Below are 21,166 nucleotides of genomic sequence, written 5' to 3'. Positions count from 1 at the left end.
CTCTGGACAGGGCTGGGAGCTGGGCAACGGTCCTCTCTGCTTGGAAGTCACTCTGAGACAGCTTGCTGTAGGAAAAGCAAGGTCCCAGCTCCCTGGCCCTCAGATCTAGGAAGAGTCAGTTAATCCAAGCGACTCTTCTGCCTGGAGCCATCACTCTGGAGGCCCTCAACAGGCAAAAGGCAACTTGGGTCCCTCCTGGCCTTGTGCAGATGGCTCCCAAAGGAGATGGGTGTTTCCCTCTGCTGTTTGGCTTATACCCTTCACAACAAGGTTTCACATGGGCACAGGTGAGAGTAGCCCACATCAGGGTTGCCTTTTGTTTCATTTCAAGACACAAAGCTGGCAGGTCAACATTTTGCTCTTGGAGGACAGATAGTGATATGTCAAGTTCAGCTGGTGGTTCCTGTTTTTCCAGTGACTGCTAATTGGAGAATGTAATTAGGCAAATATTTGAGAGCATGCCTAAGGCCCGACAGTTGACTCAGCTTACACTGTGTCCCCAGTTTCCTAGGACATGGTCCTAAAACAAAGTCATTGCCCTCTTAGGGGGTAGGCAGTACTGAGGGGTCTCCTGCAAGGACATCTCCTGATGGATTTCAAGCCTTCCCCATCCTCCTGGGGCACTAACCAGGTCCCCCAGGGTGCATATGCTGGGACAGTTTGTGAAGACAGCCCCATTTTCTGAGGAGCTGGATATATAAGCACAAACACTTGGACCTAAGAAATGCCACAAGAGGGGACAAAGTGAACATGATGGTGCACACCATATCTCAGCTCCTCAGGCTAAAGCGGGAGGATTGTAGACTGTAAGCCAGTCTGGGCAACTAAGTGACAAGACCCTGTCTCAAAAAAATAAAAGGACTGGAGTCCGGTGTCTCAGTGGTGAGTTCCTGCCTGCCCCCTACAGGGCCATGGGTTCAATCCCAGCACTGCCCTCCAAAACGGGGGAAGATGAAAGGCAGGATTTACAAAACTGGGGATGGAGGAGCTCTCTGTAGGTGACACGGATTCAGAGACAAACAGAAGACAAATGTGGCACCAGGTTGCTGCTGGCCTGTTCCCACTTCTCATGCTCCAGTGGTGCGGCACACACCTGTGGCTTGGCGCAGCAGAAACAGGAGAACCTGCCTGGAGGTCACAGGCCTCATGTTCAACCCTTCCCTGACCAGCCTGGATTGTAGGGTACTCACCTTCAAGAGGTATGTGGGGACCAAGAGGGCACATGGGAGGTAGCCCATGAGGTAGCTGAGTCGGGCTGTGTGATGTGAGGCCACACCTGTCAGGGCAAGGCAGCAGTTACCATGCAGAGAGCCTATCACAAAAGCCTGATGGCCAGCTGTGTCTTCAATACAAAGGAAGGAGATCTTCAAAAGCCACCCGTAGCATAAAGGATATTTTTGAAAACTTCCAAATCAGCATTCCTTTAGCCAGAAGAGCCAGTGGGCTGCACTGCCACACCCCCTCCTGTCAGCTCCAGCCCCGCCATCCCCCACCCTGACGACCCCTGAGCTTCCAAACTGTTGGGTCTTGAGGTCAGCTAGACACTGGCTGGTGTATTTCAGAAGTTTCTTAAGTGATTTGTCTCCCCCAGGAGGGTTGGGAAGTACCATTCTGACGGACAGCAGGGAGTGGTGAAATCGACCCCTTAGTCACTAACACACATAGCCCCATCCCCTACTTCACGGCATGGCGGTTTGTTCAGAACAACCTCCGAGCTGTAGTAAAGAAGGGAAAATTCAACCTAGCTAGGTAACAGTTCATCAGGCTTACGCCCATCAGGTCACCTTATTCAGTGTCCCCATATGGTTTTTAAGAAAGTCACCTCAGGAGCAGAGTCAAGGTCGTGTTTTTAGGATGTCACAGGGGAGTGACATCTGCCAACTGGATCTGAATGCTCAGGCCCAAACCCAGGATGTCCACCTGCTCCTGTCTTCTTGTGCCTTGACTGGGGCTCTTCAAGAGCCTTCCAGTACCTGGAGTGTGAAGTCCAAGCTCTCTGGGGCCAAGAGCCCAGGCTTGTTCCCCGAAGTCTTAAGCAGCTTCCTACTGGGACTCCAAACGCTGCAGGGCTTGCCCCAGCCATCAGGGATCCAGTGTAGCTCCAGTGCCCAGCTATGCAGCCTGGTGTCCTCAGCAGCTGTTCCCAGGTGCTGGCGGCCACTGGTAGGAGAGCTTCAGAAACTACTTGGAGAGCTCAGGGAGCTGGACAGGTCACTGAATGTGATGCATTGCACTCCGACAGTTCTGTCTGTCCTTGTATCCAGCCTCTCGCCTGCAAACACAGCCGACTCAGTTTTTTTGTTTTTGGAGTGTTTGTTTTGGTTTTTGGTTTCTCGAGACAGGGTTTCTCTGTGTAGCCTTGGTTGCCTTGGACTTACTTTGTAGACCAGGCTGGCCTCGAACTCATAAAGGTCTGCCTGCCTCTGCCTTGCAAATGCTGGAATTAAAGGCGTGCGCCATCACTGCCCAGCTGACTCTGTTTTCTACTTAGAGACTGAACCATCTTGTCCTGCCTTTGCCCACAGCCAACCGACATAGCAGCTGCTCACCAGAAAGCATGCCTTCTCCTGCTCAGATTAGTCAAGGGGTTGATTTCTCACACCTGTTTTTCATGGTGACTGAAGAGCTGAGTCCAGAAAAACAAAGCCTTTCTGTTTGCAGAACACTACAAATGTCCGTCAAAGTCCCTGCTCAGTGGTCAGCCCACAGAGAGAGGGTCTTTTCATTTGTTAGATGGTGAAACTGACACTTGAGTCTCAAAGTATATTAGGTGGCATGGGACCAGATCCCTTCTCTCATTCTATTCCCTCTGGCTCTAAGACCAGGCTTGGCATAGAGCCAAGGGGTGCTGGGCTTTTAAAAGCAACTGAGGTTCTGTTTCCACGATCCTTGTTGCAAGGAGCAGCAGGTCATGGGCTTCTGCATTCCAAACTCTCGAGACCGTTAAGCTAGGTGTAGTGATACATGCTTATAATTCCAGTATTTGGGAGACTGAGGCAAGAGAATTACTACAATTTTGAGGCTAACTTGTGCTGCATAGCAATGACCAGAACAGCAACTGTAACAGTGCAAGACTATCCCAAAAATAAGGTAAAAAAATTTTAAAGGTTTGAACCTGGTGGTGCACACCTGTAATTCAAGCACTTGAAAGGTGGAGGCAGGAAGATCATGAGTTCAAGACCACCCTGACTTAAAATAAAAAGGCCATCATGAGCTACATAGTAAAACCCAGTGGGGTTTGTTGTTGTTGTTGTTGTTGCTGCTGCTGTTGTTGTTGTTGTTGTTGTTGTTGTTACTGTTTTGCGGGATGTGGTCTAGGCTGGCCTGAACTTTCTATGTAGCTGAAGATAGCCTTGAACTCCTGATCCTCTGGCTTTTGCCTCCTGGGTTCTGGGATTACAACAAACCCTGTTGTCTAGAAGTGTACCTTTAGAATTCAAAATGAGACAGAATGACCATGTCTCCCCTACTGGTCTCTGGGGAGAGTTTCCCAGAAAGGTAACAGGCTAAAGATGTTTCTATAATGAAAGTCTAGACATAAGAGAAGCAAACAGCTCTGACTCGCTAGTTTCCTGACAGTCTCTAGGATAGAAGAATTTCGCTGTTACTGGGACCTGAGTTCTTACCAGGGTTGCTACTTCAGTTTACATAGCTGCGGCAGCACTGAGCTCAGACCAGGGCTGCATTGAGAATTGTAGCTAAAGCTGCATGAAGGGCTAAAGAGTTGATGGAGAGTTACTGCCTTGTGAGACCAAAAACAAACAAACAAACAAGAAAAGTGAAGTCTCATTCAGCAGACAGTGATCACTATTCAGGGCTCTGTTTGCCTTGGCTGCCAAAAAGCACCAAGCTTAAGTGATTGTTTTGCTTTCTTTGCTTTGAGATTTTACAAACACGTTATAGCACCACTGCCCAGCCAGAGAAGACCACCCCTTTTCTGAACCTCACCATAGTTTAATCCAAGGATCTGTGGAGGCTTTTATGCCTAGGTTGTGGCTCTTAGCTTTGGGTCCTGAGCTGTATCCATCTGAGGACACTGACCTTACTTTGTCCTGCTTAGTCTCCAAAATAGTTGCAGTAAGTCTAATGCATTGCTTATACCTATGGAGACCTGTTGGGTGGCTGGTGGCTAAACAGTTTAGTTTCTTTTTTAATCTGTCCATGAAGAAAAAGAAGCCAGCAGTCCTTCCTCCCATTGTTCTTGGCCTAGAAACCAAGAAACAATCAGGGGTCCTTTCTTTTCTTTTTTTTAAAGATTTATTTATTATGTATACAATGTCCTGCCTGCACATACACCCACAGGCCAGAAGAGGGCACCAGATTTTATTGTAGATGGTTGTGAGCCATCATGTGGTTGCTGGGAATTAAACTCTGGACCTTCAGAAGAGCAAGCAGTCCTCTTAACCTCTGAGCCATCTCTCCAGACCCCCGCCCACAGGGGTCCTTTCTTTAAGCATACAGATGACCTAATGTCTGCACATTTCCCCTTTCGCATCAGCTGCCCATAGCTTCAAGGCATGTTAGTATCCAGCTACTCTAATTCTGTCCAAGTAGAAGGACCAGAATTATAGCACCCTCAAGCGTTCATGGAATCCCAGTGGTTCTGCCGTGTCTGGCTTTCTAGGCCTGTCCTGGCCCCGATAGCTCTGTGCTGTCTCTGCTCCTACACTGAGTAGGATTTGGATCTGTCTCTCTTCTATGGAGTCATCGAGTCTGTGAGCCCCTAGAGGGCAGGGATTTGGCTCCACGTTTGGCAACCTAGACCTCTGCGCCGTTCTGGCCCAGGGAAGATGTTTGCATGGGCTTTCTACTGTCTCCGAACTGGAGGATCCACGCCCCAGGAGGAAGCCTCGCAGTTCTGGTATGGTTGCTGCAGCTGGTGTTGTGAATCAGGCCGACGCGCAGCGCATCCTCTTACCCGGCTATTTCACGACACCAGGGTTGCACCATACCCATCCTCTCCAGGCAAGCATCGTGGGACCACAGAACCCAGGACCTTGGGCACAGGGTGGGTTGGGGCAACTGACTGTGAGAGATGGTGTTCAGCAGGGCATAGCATCTCTGTCGTACGGCTCCACATAGTCACCGGGATGGTTTGGACAAATGCCAGTGCCCCCTACTCTGCCCAAACCTATGAAGACTCAGAGATGTGACCTCAGAGTCAGCATTCCTGAGAGGTTCTAATCCATGTGCGACAGGAGGGAACAGGGTGGGCCTATGGCTCCCCTGTCCTTATCTGACCATGCTGGCACCTGCTGGCCCTCCCCAGCCCCACTCCTTTAGAGTTGGCATATGCCACCCGGGACCAAGGCACCCGGGACAAAGGCAGCTCCTTATCCTGGCACCCAAATCCCATGCTGTCAAAGATCCCTACTTATAAACATCTTCCCCATGGGTTTCTCCCATTGTTGCCCCACCCCCAGGCCTTATATAACTCCCATAAATGCTGTCGTCTCAGTCTTCAGGATGCTCTACCATCTTGTCATCCTCAAGTTCCTTCCAGGCCTAGCTACCACCACTACATTTTGAAGCAACCCCTGTCTGGTCCCCCTTAGTCCACATACAACAGCCAAAGTGATATATTAAAATTCTATCACATAATAACTTGCAACGTGTAAGTTGGCCTATGAGCCTCCAAGTTCTCTCTTCCGTGTATGCACCCTGTCTGCTTGGTCCTAACACACAGGCCTTCCTGCTCTGTTGCAAGCCCAAGCCACACTTTGTCCCAGGGCCTTTGCTCTCTTCTTACCCAGCTCCCCACCTCTCGCAGTTCCTGCTCACATATGGGTGGCTAAGCTTATCCTCACAGAGGCCTAAACGCCCTACCTCAGAAAAAGCTTTGTTTTCTCCATAGCACGTATCACTAAGTGCATTCTGATAATCGCTTGTCTGTTTATTGTCTGTCTCTCTCTCTCTCTCTCTCTAGAATGTGAGCTCCCAGAGAGCAGGGCTTTGTCTTGTCTGGAGGTGGGGTGGGGGCTGGGGACTTGCTCAGCAGAGAATAGTTTGTGGCAATTACCTAATAAATGTGGTGGAATGGAGAAGCGGCCCCTTCAGCCTGGTGTTCCTCCAGTTCTCCCTATTCTTCCAGCCAGTCCTCCTCTTCTCCTGTCCCTGGCCACCTTTCCTCTCAGCTCCCATCTGCTGTGAGGTCCCCTCCTCTGCTGGTGCTGCATGCTCTGGGCTTCCAGGTCCAGGGCATGGTATACAGGAGGAGGCCTTCCTGGCCCTGAAGAGAGCAGGCCCAGTGTTGAGAAGCTACTTGGCCTCCCGGCTCAGCCTCTGTAGAGAGGATTTTTTCAGATCACAGAATCTGTCCAGTCCTTGGCTGCCCTGCTCCTCCTGAGGGCCAGGCTGAGGCTAAGCAGGAAGGATTTGGCTGACCCTCGTATGGGTGTGGTCCCCACTTTGCTGCTGCAGTAGCTGAGGCTCACCTCGAGGAGAAACTTGCTCAGAGGCCCCCCCCCCAAAACAAACAGAATGGGAACCCCTTGAGTCCAATCCCAGGAGTGTACTCAGAGTAAGAGTCCTGTGTCCCCTCAGGAGCTGAGTCCAGGATGTCAGGGACCAAGGAACCCAATGCTATGTCCCTATCAGGAGGAGCCCCTCTGAGGGTTTATCAAATAGACACCATACCATCAGTCACAGATATCTTCTCAGCATCTGTGCTTTGGCACAAGATGTCAAACAGTCACTAGCTGTCCTCTCAATAAGCCCTTCGAGAGATCCTGCCTAAAGTTCATCCCACTCCAGGAAGTGCACTTGGGAGCAGCTTGTTCCGGAAACAGCCTCACATCCCTTCTAGCTGGCCCTGGTGCTTTGGAGAAAGGAAGAAGTGATATGCCAAGGTCACTCAGCAATTTCGCAGCCTCTTACTCCTGGCTGGAAACCAGCCCTGCCTGGCCCCTTCTATCCCAAGATCTTAATCAGGAATTTTCCACAGCTGCCAGGGCACGGAGTGTTGGAATGGTGTGGGGGATGCTGGGTAGCTGTGATTTTTACCAGGTAGCTGGCAGTTTAAAACTCAGCGGATAAGATCTGCCCTTGGGGCCATAGACCTGCCGGGAGTGAGTGGGGGAGGCTTCACAAATCTCACTGTCCCTGTCGGGAAGGTGGAGACTGACCCTGAGGGGTCCTTGGCCTGATCCTTACTCGAAGCACTGAGCCCTGCTGGGGTCTGGCAGAGGAAAGGAGCACACATGCTTTTACTTTTAAAGTTTTCCTCTGCCCATGGCTTAATGTCAGTAGAGACATGATCTGTGCTGTGGGAAACCCCAAAGAGCCCTTGCACGGCCCTCTCCAGGTAGTGCTGCCAGCCAAGGATTGCCCTCCTGGCTTAGCTCTCCTTGCTTCTAGCCACCTTTGCTCTTTTTCTGTGCACTCAGCAAGCACTTGTTGGGCGCCAGCCTTATACTCCAGTTGCTTGAGTTAGTCACAATAGGGCAAGGTCCCTGCCTTTGTGGCTTCCATCCCCCAAAACTGGAGGGAACACAAGCCCTCTCCACGAAAAAGAGCACTGAGGTCTAAAAACTCCCTGCTCATGGGGTGACTCTGGCTGTTTCTCCTCTGTCTGGCTCTCTAATTATTTACACCTGACCTAGTCCCTCCAGCCCAGAGTAGCAGAGGCAGCTGGGCCTCTAGAAAGTACCTTCCCAAATAGTGCTAACTTCCTGCTGGAGGTCCGGGTCCAATTGCCTTGGGGCAGGTGTGTAGGGCTCAGTGGGAGGGAGTGGGAGCGCTTCCTTCCAGCCAGCCTTCCCTGGCTGTCCACACCTTGACCCTTCCCCAGTGGCCACCTCCTACAGCTGTCTGCTCACCTCATAGCTGGTCTGGTCTGTTTCTAAGTGTAGCTTCCATGAACCCTGTCCCACCATGAGCAGAGGCATGGCTTCTCCAAGTCCCCAGATCCCACTGCCACACAGCATAGGGGTGCTGGTAAAGGTCTGTTGGACAGTGACAAAAGTTCTCAGATCTTATTTTTAATTATAAACTTAAAAAAAAAAAATCTTGTGCTGGATGTAGTGGCTCACAGCTTTAATCTCAGCACTCCGGAGATAGAGGCAGGCAGATATCTATGAGTTCAAGGCCAGCCTGGTCTACAATTGGAGTTCCAGGACCACCAGGGCTATTATACAGAGAAACTCTGTCTCAAAAAACAAATAAAAAATTATTCAAATAAATAAAAAAAATCACACAAAAAATTAACCATACCAAAGGTTAATATAACTTAGTGAACTTCTATATAGTTAGAACGGGTATAGAGACAGAAGCCACAGACTTCACATCAAATTTTACACCTTTAGTATTGAATATAAGTTTTGCACTTACCCACAAAAAAAAAAAACAACAACTGAGAACCAAAAAAAAAATTAGCTCTTTATCTTCTCTCATATCTTGTGTCATTACCTGCATTCAGTCCTTCCCCATTCTTTATATTTAGCTTTTCTTCATGTTATACTGTATAAGTACTTGTGCTTATATACACACATATATTTTTGGCTAGATTCCACATGAGGGAGAAGGTGGCTTATTTCTGAGTTTGTGTGATCTCACCTAATATTCTAAGACCACCCATTTTCCTGAAAAATATTTGAGAGCTGAGTAGCACGTGCACATGCACACACACACACACACACATTCATTATACAGTCATTTTTTGATGGACAAGGTTGATTCCAATTTTTTGTTATAGTGAATAAAGCATCAATAAACCTGTATAGTTTGTTGTACTCTTACAAGGGGTTGGGCCACCTCACCCAGAAGCAAACTGAGAGGTGAGCATTCAAGGCATGTATGTGCCTGGGAGGGCAGAGGGAGCAGACTTTAGGGAAGGCCCTAAGCCTCAGAAGATAAAGGGAAACCCTGGGTAGGCCTTCAGGGGCAGGGCAGGAGGCCAGGCCTTTATGTCTCACATTCATCACTTATTGAGCACTCAGTCTCCTGGAAAAAGATAATTATGGGTGGGGCCGCTGGCATAGGGCCTGACTCTGAGAGCCCGCACAGCCATATGTCCGTTGTCTTTTTGGGACACACATCAAACATCCACTAATTCATGCATCAAAACCCAGTTTCCCTTTCGTGTCCCAGGACACTGTTCCTGCAATAGCTCAGGAGCCTTCAGCGACCAGACCTCCTACTACATGGCTCCAGGGAGGGAAGGAATAGCTAGTTGCTCTGGGCTCTGTGAACCACAGCCCTGGAGCCTAAGAATGTATAGCTCAGGTGTGACACTATGTCTGGTTCACCTAGAGGCCAGTGGCTAGCACCAAGCCCTCAAGGCTTGTCAGCCAGAAGGTGGCTGCAGGTCTGCCTGGAGGCCACAAATCATAATAGTTCCTGTATATGGAAATGTATCAGGAAAGACAGAGACATTGAAGGACGGAGATTGGAAGACAGACTTCCTTTTTTATGTACATGTCCTAAAATGACATCCATTTAAACTAGTAAATAATCAGAAAGAAACACATTGTGTGGCCCAAGGAGAGGACTGTTAACCTGCAATGAAACTGCTTTGCAGCAGATCTTCTCTGGGTTCTCTGTCATGGCCGCTGCTTCCTGGGTCCTAGCAGCAGAATCTCTCTTATCCTAGACCCAGAAGTGGTACTGCAGGACTGAGCAACGCGGCTCTGTCTAACCCAGCCCTCCGCCTCCAAAGTAGCCTCTATGTCAATGATCAAGTACATGGGGGCAGGGCAGCACTTGCTGTGCTCCGCCTCCCACCTTGTCAGAGACCCTGCTCACTAGCTATGGGCAGGCTGGGCCAAGCTCCCCCCTTCTCCCAGCTGCTGCCCAGCCTATAAAGCCACCCTCAGTGTCCTTCCCCGCTCTGCCCCCCTCCCTTGATACCCAGAGCCATAATGGCAGAGCTACCTGTGACAGAGATGCCCGGCGACGCTCTGTGCAGCGGGCGCTTCACCATCAGCACGCTGCTGGGAGGTGATGAGCCCCCACCAGCCACTGGTGACAGCAGCCAGCCCAGCCATTTGACACATGGCAGCACCTTGTACATGCGCACCTTTGGCTACAACACGATTGACGTGGTGCCTGCCTATGAACATTATGCTAACAGTGCTCTGCCAGGCGAGCCCCGGAAGGTGCGGCCCACCCTGGCTGACCTGCATTCATTCCTTAAGGTAAGCACCAGCTCAAAGATTGGCCACTTCCCGGCTGCAAGACTTTTGCCTCATTACCCAACGTGTTCTGTCATCTGTGTTGTGAAGATGGCTGGGCGTCTTCCTCAAGGATCAAAATTACCCAAATGAAATAATGGACCGAGGTGCCGTGAAGCTTGGGGCACAATGCTACACATTCCTGGGCAACCTAACGATAGCATAGGATGGCTGCCCATGCATATGCAGGTTTCGTGCCCCTGAGAGAGACTGTGAGAGAGAGCATGGCAGGCCCTCTCAAATATCAGCTTAATGGCTTTGCTGTCTGGGAGGCTGGAGGGCCCAATCCCTGTGACTTCACATTTTCATTGACAATTGGATGATTCTGGATCTGGGCCTAAGTCCTAAACTCGCAGCACTCTTCCCTGTTTCAAAGCATCCCTCCAATGGACCAAAAAAGACCCCTTATTTGAATAGGGATGCTGAGGTGAGATGCTGGGAAGAAGGCCCCAGAGTGGCCTTAAGTCAGTAGGGAGATGAGCCACATGACTGCCATTCCGGGATTGAGGCCTGGGTACAATTGCATCTGTGCCAGAGACCCAGTGTGTAGCCTGGGACAGACTACTTCATCTCTCATCTTGTCTCCCTTCTCAGACTGCGGGCTTCTCAGATCTCAGCCCTCTGCCCTAGACGGTGGAGACTCCCTGAGCAGGAGCACACTAAATACCCAGCTTGCTCTCCCTGGCGTCTCTCAAAAAGCTTCAAGCAACCTTGTGCCCATGGAGCTGTCCAAGGGGCTGCCTGTGTGGCAAAATGGAACAGGCAGGGCTAAAAACAGACACCCAGCCGCCCCCAGCCGCACCCCCCGCCCCAACCCCTATTTCCTAACTCCTGCTGGTCTCTGGGCCCCTAGCAGGAAGGTAGCCACCTGCACGCCCTGGCCTTTGATGGACGACCGAGCCGTGAGCTGACTGATGGGCTTGTGGAGGATGAAGCCAGCACTGAGAAGAGCCCCGGGGAGCCTGTGCGCTTCGGCTGGGTCAAGGGGGTGATGGTGAGTGGGTGCCGACTAGGGCTTAATGGCTAGAAAGGATCAGGGTAGAGCCCCGTTCAGCCTCAGCTTTGACTCTGAGGCCCTAGTGGGCAGGTTAGACCTTGGTGGGCTCAGTTTTGGCCTCAGTTTCCCCATCATCAGTGACCTCCAATTGTATTTGGTGTAAGCTTCCCAACTTCTTGTGTGCTCTTGGCCCAGACCCAACCTTGGGAAGATCTCTGCTTAGCTACTTACTAATGTTGTAGCCCCAGGAAAGTTACTTAGCCACTCTTTGCCTCCGTTTCCTCACCTGTAATATTGAGCATTATATTAGCTTATCGTGAAAATTCTTATATCAATGCCTACTGTGGGCACAGTGGTGATTAGAAGAAATTTCCCCATACAGCCAGCAGAGGGTAGCACTAACATACAAATCTACCATTCCTCCCCCTCCGTTCCCGTACCAGGCTACATCCTAATGGAAAAGGAGTGTTGGCTATAGCGTGGAGCATAATTAAGCCTCCAGGCAGTAAAGAATCAAGTGACTTTGAAAGACATTATAGGGCTCTACAAAGGTGATGGGATGGGGTGTAGGAGAAAGCAGAACCAGAACCTTCATCTACCCCTGGGGGTTTCCACAGTCGGGGTTGGAGGGCGCCCCGCTGTGTTGTCCAGAACCAGGCATGGTCTGGTTTTCATCTCAGCAGATGAGAGCAGAAGTCTCATTACCCAGCCCTAGTAGTTGGCTGGACCAAAGCTATATCAAGCCCTCCCGCTTGGAATTTCAGGCCCCAAAGATGACCTCTGGCTTTACCCCTAAAATGGAAGCATCCTGAGCAGTGGCTAAGGCTGGAACCTGGCAGGCACAGGGCCTTGGCCTTGAAACAGGGTGAATGGTGGGAAGGCTGAAGCCCATCTCCAGACCTCCATGGCAGGGTGGGGAGGAGGTAGGAGGAAAAATTGTCCTCTCCTCCTGTCCCCCAAGCCAGGCAGCCTGATTCCATGGGAGGGAGAGTGCAGGAGCCTCAGGTGTCCCCCAGGTCTGGGAACAAGCACTTGAGGGTCTGGCCTTGGGATCCCTCTCCTCCCAGATCTGCTGTACGCACTAACCACCTCCTCCTCCCAGATCCGCTGCATGCTCAACATCTGGGGTGTGATCCTCTACCTTAGGCTCCCCTGGATTACAGCACAAGCAGGCATCGGTGAGTGCCACCTCAGGGAAAAGGGGCTGTAGAGACTCCCCAGGCTAGGCCTGCCCCTCTGGAGCACACCCTCAGATGCCAGCAGCCTCAGTACATCTTTGTATTTGAATGTGCAGAGGCCAGAGAAAACCTCAGCTATCTACCTCAGGAGCTGTCACCTCCTTTGAGATGGCTCCAAACTGAACGACATCCCCAGTCCTTATTTTGGGGAGAATTTTGTGGGGGTTGTTGCTGTTGTTTGAGGCAGGGTCTCTCTAGGTAAACTTGGCTTTTCACAGAACTGGCTATGTAGATCAGGCTGGCTTTGATCTCACAGAGTGCTGCCTGCCTCTGCCTCCTAAGTGCTGGGATTAAAGACACAGGCCACACGCCCAGCCCCTTCTTCCTGTTTTGACACAGGGTCTTACTCGATATTGCCCAAGCCGGCCTTGAACTCGCCATCTCCCAAATACTGGGGGTGACAGGCCTGCACCTCAGCCTCTTCAGGTGACAAAACTGAGGCTCAGGGAAGGAAAGGGACTCAAGGTCACATGGGGACTCAGGTGGCTACCTCAGGTTTCTCTATGGATTCTCACCTGAGAGGCCTATGTTGATTGCGTTTTGAGATGTTCACATTCTCACCCCGACACAGTGCTGACGTGGCTCATCATCCTGCTGTCGGTCATGGTAACATCCATCACAGGCCTTTCCATCTCGGCCATCTCCACCAACGGCAAGGTCAAGTCAGGTGTGTTCTGCTGGGGCCTGTTCTTCGCCTGGATGCCACACTTTTCCTCTGGCTGCCATTCAACTCCTGGCATACCCTATCATGCCCATGGAGCTTCAGATAGGGACCTGTGGGAGCTCCCTACTTCCTGAGGAGGTCTCAGTTACCTGCCATGAGGCCCTTGGTCCTGCCCCTCCCCTCCTCCCCCCTTGCAGTACACTGTTCTCTCTCTGGTTTCCTGCTCTGACCCTGCTAGGTGGCACCTATTTCCTCATTTCCCGGAGTCTGGGTCCAGAGCTTGGGGGCTCCATTGGCCTCATCTTCGCCTTTGCCAATGCCGTGGGTGTGGCCATGCACACCGTGGGCTTTGCGGAGACTGTACGGGACCTGCTTCAGGTGAGGGGCCAGGCATGAGGCAGAGGGAGATGGGCAACCTTCCCACACTGTTCCTCACTCTGGACCAGGCCTTCCTTCTCCTGCCTAATCTTACCTAATCCTGACCAAAACTATGTCTGGTCACTTTGGGCAACAATAAAGTTCTCTTTAAGTGCAGACTGTTCCCACAAAACCCCTCTTAAGGTACATGTTACCTTTGGATCATGTTGCCCAGATGCTCTTTGGGATGAGGGAGGTGGAGCATCATCTGAGGGTCTGCCCTAGAAGTGGGGGTGGGGGTCTGGAGGAGAGGTGAAGACAGGATGCACAGCTGGTCTGCTCCCTCCAGGAGTATGGCACACCCATTGTAGACCCCATCAATGACATCCGCATCATCGGTGTAGTCACTGTCACTGTGCTGCTGACCATCTCACTGGCTGGAATGGAGTGGGAGTCCAAGGTGAGGAGGACGTGGTGGGGAGTGAGAGGGTGGGCCTGGGTCTGGTTTTGCCTCTTCTTAGTGTGTGGATGGACTAGGATTAAAGTGCTGCTTCAAGGACAAATAGACCCTAAGACAGACTTTGTTTTGTCTCCTATAACCACGCAAAAGGTGTGGCTTAGTAATAGCATGGTGGTTTCCATAGGGCTGAGGAGAGGCATGCAGATTGCCTCCATGCTGTGACCTTTCCACCCCTGAGTGTGACCTGTATTCACCTGGTCCACAATGGCCACTGTCATCATGTCTGTGACCCAGGCAGAGGGGAAGGGTGAAGGGAGGAAAAGAGGGAATTCCCAATCCCACTCTTTTAAGCTAAAGCCAGAATTTGTACATATCATTCCTGCTCACACTCCGTTGGCCAGAACCTGGTCTGGCTGTGCATAGCTGCAAGAGAGTAGGAAAATGTACTCTTCAATTCTGCTAAATCCTGTATCCACACAAATGCCAGAGGGTTCATACCATGAAACAAGGGAATTGCTGGGCTATATCCAGCAGGCTGGACCAGAAGGGATCCTTCAATTTGGGAGAGGCCTGGACTGCTGCTCCATATTGATCTCTGGCCTCCTGGCTTTTCAGTCTCCAGGTGGTTCTGTTGTTCCTTGTTTAAGTATATGCTGCTGGGGAGATACTACTCCAGGCCACATTGATAATGTCGCCCCCAACCTGACCCCTTCACAGCTCCTGTTTCTAATCTCAGGCCATCTTGTTCACTGTCCTATCCCTGACTACTCACTCTGTGACTGACCTGAGGTTGTGTGGTTAAAAGAGTGAGGGACCATGGCAGCCCCCCCACCCCCACCCCGCAAAGGCTGGAGTTGCCATCTGACCTCCGGTGTCCTCTACTCCAGGCCCAGGTGCTTTTCTTTCTTGTCATCATGGTCTCTTTTGCCAACTATCTGGTGGGCACACTGATCCCAGCGTCTGAAGACAAAGCCTCCAAAGGCTTCTACAGCTACCACGGTATGTGAGAACAGGAGCCCACGCAGTGGCTCTGTGGGTGAGGATGGTCGGTCAACGCACTTGACTCATTAAATGAGAACCAGGGGCTGGGTTCTCCTCCCGTGGTCGGAGGCTTCGGGGGACCTGACTGCTGGTTTGGCTGGGCCCAGCTAGGTGGCCAAGCCAAACTCACTTAGGCATTGGTTTTCCAGGGGACATTTTCGTTCAGAACTTGGTACCCGACTGGAGAGGCATTGATGGCAGCTTCTTTGGGATGTTCTCCATTTTCTTTCCTTCGGCCACGGGCATTCTGGCTGGGGCCAATATCTCAGGGGACCTCAAGGTAAGCAGAGCCTGTCCTAACTGTCTGGTACCATAGGGGACTGGCCTCCCTGAACCCTAGTATCACACTGAGGACCCCAGCTCTGCCCTGAAGACTGACTGAATTTGCTCAGGACAGGCCTTTGACTATGAGGTCTAGTGGGTCCTTGTTCTCATTACTTGGCAAAAGCTCTGCGCCTCTTTCAAATCCTTCCTGCAACATCTCTGCCGGGCCTTCCATCGGCTGTGGTGTGTTCCCCAGCATAAGATGTCAGTCTTATGCTGTACTTCCAGCTCAGAGACAGACACAAGGCAGGTGCCCAGTGTGTTTGTTGATTGAATGGTAGTGAAGTGGAGTCGAAGCAGTAGGTCAAAGTTTGGGGGTGGGGGTGGGGTGAGGCCAGAAGGCCCAGCAGAACTTCTGGGTGGCAGTGAGCCTAGAGCCTGCGCAAGGTGAGACAATGGAAGGGCTTTTGCCAGGAGAAACCGAAGAGATGGTGGTGTGCCAGACAGTGGGCCAATGAAGTACCAAGATTGTGTTGAACTTGGAGCTGACTCCGAGCTTAGTCACCTTCCCCTTTGAAGGTGTGCCTCAGTCCTGCTTCTCACAGATTTAAGAATTGGGTAAGCGGGACGGCAGAGATAGCTCGGTGCTCTTCCAAAGGACCCAGGTTCAATTCCCAGCACCCACATAGCAGCTCACAACTGTGAGTGACTCCAGTTCCAAGGGAACTGACACCTGCATGCCTATGCACATAAAATAGAAGCTAAATAGAAATTATTTTAAAAAAAAATAAAAAAGAAATGGGCAAGCTGGGCATGGTGGTTCAGGCTTGGAATCCCAGCATGCATAACACGGAGACAGGAGGATCAGGAAAACTAAAAATCATTCTTGCCTACACAGTATATTTCAGAGCCAGCCTGGGTGCGGTGACACGGTTTTGTAGAACCAAAACCAAAACCAAGAGCAAACCCAGCTATTCCCTGAGTCAATACAGAAAGCAGCCTGCTCTGCTGGCTGGGCCTGGATCTCCTATTAAGTGAGGCCTGGAGAACAGGACGCTTGCCCGTCCCACTTCTCTCAAGATGGCAGCTGGCTGGCCCCTGGGGTGCCTACCCGAGGTCATGTTTAGGCATGGTCTGTGTTTAGACAACCTGATCCCTCCTCAGGCCCTATTAACCAGTAGCCGGCACTATTAATCAAGCCTCTCTCCCCAGTGCTCAGCCTTAGGGCCAACAGCTATCTGAGAGCCAGGTGAGGTGACACACTGCTATGCCCTCTGTCCTCGGCCCTTAAGTTGGCTCTCGGACTTGGCTCTGCCCTTCCCGTGGGATCGTGCCCAGCAGCAGAGCCCCCACAGTGAGACGCCCGACAATCACTGTAAGCCTCAGCTTCCCCAACTGTGAAGCGAGATCAATGTAGGTGTAGGCTCAGAGGCCTGATTCTTGTAAAAGTACTTACAGGAGAGAAAGTACAAGCAGGGAGGTGGCCTTGGGAGCTCTGGGATCATAGATGCTGTGCCAAGCTCTCTGTGGGCTCTGGAGATCTGAGCTCAGCTGCTCATGCCTATACAAGGGGTAGTACATGAGTCTTGATAGGAGGTCTCTGTAGGTGAGCAGCCTTAGGCTGTAAACATCCCAGAGGAGGAAGCAGCAGCAGATGCTGGCTAGTCTGTACACACAAGTTACTCACTTAGACTCCTAAGGAAAGCTTTGCCATCCCTTTTGAGCCTCACCCGGGTAAAGCTGTACCTCTCTCTGTACCACTCCCCAAGGCCTTTGGAGTCCTTGTCACATTCACTCAAGGCTTCACTCATTCAGGGCTTCCTCTGCTCCCTTCAAGAGTGACCTCATCTCTACTTCCACCTCCAAGGACCTCTTTCCAAATAAGGGCATGTTCTGAGGTTTTAAGTGGATATGGATTGCTGGGTTAAGACTATAGCCAAACTTGGGTAGGCAGAGGTAAGTGGATCATTGTGAGTTCGAGGCCAGCCTGGTCCACAAAGTGAGTCCAGGTCAGCCAAGGCTACACAGAGAAACCCTGTCTCAAAAGAAACAACAACAACAACAAACAAACAAACAAAAAAAGACTACAGTTGAGGCCTGGGGAGTCCTTATAGGTGGGAAAGCCCAACAGCTCCATACTCGGGTGGCCACGGTGTGTTGGAATTGGGCCCAGGGCCTCACTGTACAAAACTCAGGTTATTGGGCATTGCTAGTAAGGCTAGGATCATAGGACTCCCTAACAGAGACCCCCAGCAAATTCAAGTCTTCCCCAGATGGTAACCTTTTCCCACTTTGGACCTCTGCTCTCATTTCTCTCCAGCAGTCAACTGGCTTTCCACACTGCCATCTGTCTACTGGGCCTCAGAGAGCACTGGGAGGTGTGCAGACAGCTGATTCATGGCAGACTTGGCCTTCTTCCTGGGTTGGGGGGGGGGTTGTCTGTGCCTCCAAAGGGGAGCAGTTATTGAGCTTGCTGTGGAAAAGCAGCCTGTACAGCGACTCTGGGACCAGCTCCTGGAGTCTGAGGCTATGGGTCTGTGGGTCTGTGGGTCTGTGGGTCTGTGGGTCTGTGGGTCTGTGGGTCTGTGGGTCAGGACTACAGGCGTGAGACACTCTGTGCCCACCCACCTCACACCCTGCCACCCTCATTTCCTCACTAGCTGGGTGGAATTGCACAGGCCATATCTCAGGAAGTTCTGCCTGAGAAGTTCAGGAAGTTTTGTCATTACCGTTGGGAAAATCTCTTTCTTGGAAGAGGAGAATGCTTGGGGCATGTCTTCCAGCTCTTTATGCCTGGAGAGCCAGACAAATTAATTACTTAAAGATGATTTACTGTGAAGCATAGAGTAAGGTGAAGAGAGTCTGGGCCTGGGTGATTGATTGATTGATTGATTGATTTCCAGCCACAGCTGGCTGCCACCACTTCTTACAAATGACCCTGAGGTGAGAGCCAGGTGGAGGTCCCCCACTCTGTCCCCGCAACCTCCAACAAACCTTGCCAAGGGTGCCCTGTGGGTGAGGTATGGAGCTGATGAGGTTTCTCACCTTCATCGATTTCTACCTCAGGATCAACCCTGGCATGATGGCCATCGTGTAGGTCTTCAGATATGGGCCCTCTTCTTCTAGGGATGGACAGGTTCTGAGGGTCCAAGGTCAGGGTCCACTGCTCATCCCTGCCTCTGCCAAGGCACGGAGGCCCAAAGGAATCCCACAGGCTGCCTTATAATCCCTTGCCATCCCACAGGACCCAGCTGTAGCCATCCCGAAGGGAACACTCATGGCCATTTTCTGGACAACCATCTCCTACCTTGCCATCTCGGCTACCATTGGTGAGTAGCCAGCACAGAACGGATGGCAAGAAAGAGAAAAGTAGGTCCACCATGTAGAAAGGCCGGCGGAGGCTGCAATGTGGGGCTGGCTTCTAACACGGAGAGCTAGCCTTCTGGAGCACCTGTCACCTCTCCAGTGACAGGCCATCTTCACAGTGAGGGAGGCCAGACCAGGCCCCTCTGGTACCTCAAGACTTTGAGGTTCCAGATTCCTGTGTGAAGACCAAGCAGGGCAAACCACGCTGTGTAACCATCACATTTCATCTGGGCACTGCGCTGCCTTCATTGTAGAGGAGAAACCCAGGGCTCTGAGGGGTCGAGTGAGCTGCTCAAGGCTTCACAGCCCCAGAGTGGAAGAGCTGGGCTCTGAGCATAGCCTGAGCCGTTAACATCTTCCTTGAAGCTCTGGGTATGCTTGCTTCCTTTGAGGTGAGCTGCTCCCAGGGTGGCCACAGGACTTGAACTTTCTCATGAGCAGTTAGTGCTCAAGAGCCGCCAGGTCCCTGCTTTAAGCTCTCCCTGCCTTGAGTAAAAGGGGGCAACAACAAAAATTAGAGTACTGCTTTGATCAGATGGTCAGGTACCCCCAAAATACTCCCATACCCACTCCTTGTCATTTAATATTGTCACATGATAAAGGAAGAACCAGCCTGTCCACAGTATCTCACCCTCTGCCGAGGTGGCAAGCCTATGGGGATGGGGGTTAAGGGTAAAGCAAAGGGCAGAAGGGAAGAAAAGATGGACGGACACATGGACACACACACACACACACACACACACACACACTGTCTTCCTCTCAGGATCCTGTGTGGTGAGAGATGCCTCTGGGGACCTGAATGACACCATGACTCCTGGCCCAGGCATCTGCGAAGGGCTAGCCTGTGGCTACGGCTGGAACTTCACCAAATGTTCACAGCAGCACAGCTGCCGATATGGCCTCATCAACTACTACCAGGTATAAGCGGCAGGCCCAATGTCAGAGCTGTAGAGGAGACTGCGGGGGAAGCTACTGTTCAAGCCTGGGGCAGGGTGTCCTGTTCAAGTAGAGCTCTCATCGCCAGCTCCTGCCTATGAGTAGGCTTTGAGCCCCCAGGTGCGGGTTGAAGTGTCAGGACCACAGCCTGCTGTGGAGAAGAGACAGATACCCAGTAGGGTTTCTAGCTCAGCTCTCCCCCTGCCCCCATTCCCACAGACCATGAGCATGGTGTCTGCCTTCGCGCCCCTGATCACAGCCGGCATCTTTGGAGCCACCCTGTCCTCAGCCTTGGCCTGTCTGGTCTCTGCTGCCAAGGTCTTCCAGGTGAGGTTGTAGAAAGGGGCCATTTGGAGTGATGGTTATGGCTGGGGAGAGCTGAGTAGGAAGATTCCCTGGGCTAGTGTGGAGGGGTGTGTGTCATGTGCTATGGGTCTGGGTGGAAGGGAAAAGGAACAGGCTAGCAAACTCTTAAAGGAAGTAGCCCTGTCTCCATGGTGAGGAGAGGGGCTGAGTTTTACCATGCCCAGAAATAGAGACCTGCTGACGCCATAGCAGGGTCCACACAGGCTCAAGGGCCCCGGGAAGGAGAAAGGGGGAGATCCCAGGCAGGGGTAGAGTGTGGTGTACACTGTCCACAGTGCCTGTGCGAAGACCAGCTGTACCCTCTGATTGGCTTCTTTGGCAAAGGCTATGGCAAGAACAAGGAGCCTGTGCGTGGCTACCTGCTGGCCTACGCCATCGCCGTTGCCTTCATCATCATAGGTAAGAGGCTCCTTCCCCTCTATCGTCATAGGTAAGAGGCTCCTCTTACCCCTGGTCTCACCGGGCACTGGGTGAATAGCACTTGCTTGGTGTTGGGGATGGAGCTAACTGGGGCTAGGCACATACTAAACACTTGCTTTCCCATTGAAGCATACCCCAGCCCCAGTGAGTGACTCTTGAGTGAGTGATGCCCTGCCTGGAGGGCCTTTGGAAGGTCATGTGGTCCTTCCCTACCTCCAGACAGCTACCAAGCCGTGCCAGGTAGTGGGCCATTCTACTGTTAGGAGGAAACTTCTCTCTGCCTTTTCTGCTTCTGCATTCTAGTGTCCTGGCAGCTGGGACACCACCCACTCCCAGGATACCCGTGGAGATGGGCCAAGCTGCTACAAACGGCTACTTGGTCAGTGTCTTTGCAGGTACATAAAGCCAGCCTCTCAACCAAATAACTTAGGTGGGCTGGCTTGTGCTGGCTTTGCCCTGCTTCTGCAGTATGATTTGATGTCATTTCTCTGAGCTACGGTTTTCACACCTGGAGAACAGAGGGCACTGCGTAACTCATGAGCCACAGATGGGCAGGAAGAGAGGCAGTGTGAGGGCACAATTTCACGCAGATACACATACACATACCAAACACATCCTGGTTAACTCAACCAAGGACGCTCGATGAAGGAGACGTGACTGCGCTGTACCGTGACACCCCCTGCCCGGCTCCCTGTGCAGCAGTCGGGGCATATGGTCTATGGAGACCCCACTCACAGGCACCTTCCCGTCACAGTCAGATCCCTGCTGCTCATGTCAGTCCCATCAGTCTCGCCCTAATAAGATGTGCCCTAATAGTCTGGTTGCTGTCACCCAAGGGAAGATGCTAGATTCTAGATCCCGCATCATATGAAGAGGTGCCACACCTAG

The 21,166-nt window shown here is 51.7% G+C and overlaps 1 protein-coding gene across 3 annotated transcripts in view; it reads left to right on the top strand.

The window, feature by feature from the left end:
- The first annotated feature begins 9,814 nt into the window (after window positions 1-9,814).
- Window positions 9,815-21,166, top strand: part of SLC12A3 (solute carrier family 12 member 3) — a 35,899-nt gene continuing 24,547 nt past the window's right edge. For 2 of the 3 annotated variants that reach the window (XM_084757463.1, XM_084757461.1), the window contains exons 1-12: window positions 9,815-10,133; window positions 11,023-11,163; window positions 12,269-12,344; window positions 12,976-13,071; window positions 13,307-13,446; window positions 13,775-13,885; window positions 14,773-14,884; window positions 15,076-15,206; window positions 18,435-18,519; window positions 19,320-19,474; window positions 19,712-19,819; window positions 20,134-20,257. In XM_084757463.1, coding sequence (XP_084613589.1) covers window positions 9,858-10,133; window positions 11,023-11,163; window positions 12,269-12,344; window positions 12,976-13,071; window positions 13,307-13,446; window positions 13,775-13,885; window positions 14,773-14,884; window positions 15,076-15,206; window positions 18,435-18,519; window positions 19,320-19,474; window positions 19,712-19,819; window positions 20,134-20,257 — 1,555 coding nt within the window. In that variant the 5' untranslated portion in view covers window positions 9,815-9,857. The remainder of the gene's footprint in view (window positions 10,134-11,022; window positions 11,164-12,268; window positions 12,345-12,975; window positions 13,072-13,306; window positions 13,447-13,774; window positions 13,886-14,772; window positions 14,885-15,075; window positions 15,207-18,434; window positions 18,520-19,319; window positions 19,475-19,711; window positions 19,820-20,133; window positions 20,258-21,166) is intronic. The other variant, XM_084757462.1, reaches the window with a different exon arrangement.

Source organism: Acomys minous (genome assembly GCF_964271855.1).
Source record: "Acomys minous genome assembly, chromosome: 14".
Lineage (NCBI taxonomy): Eukaryota > Metazoa > Chordata > Mammalia > Rodentia > Muridae > Acomys > Acomys minous.
Note: the sequence above shows the minus strand (reverse complement) of the source record. Positions and strands in the feature narration are given on the sequence as shown.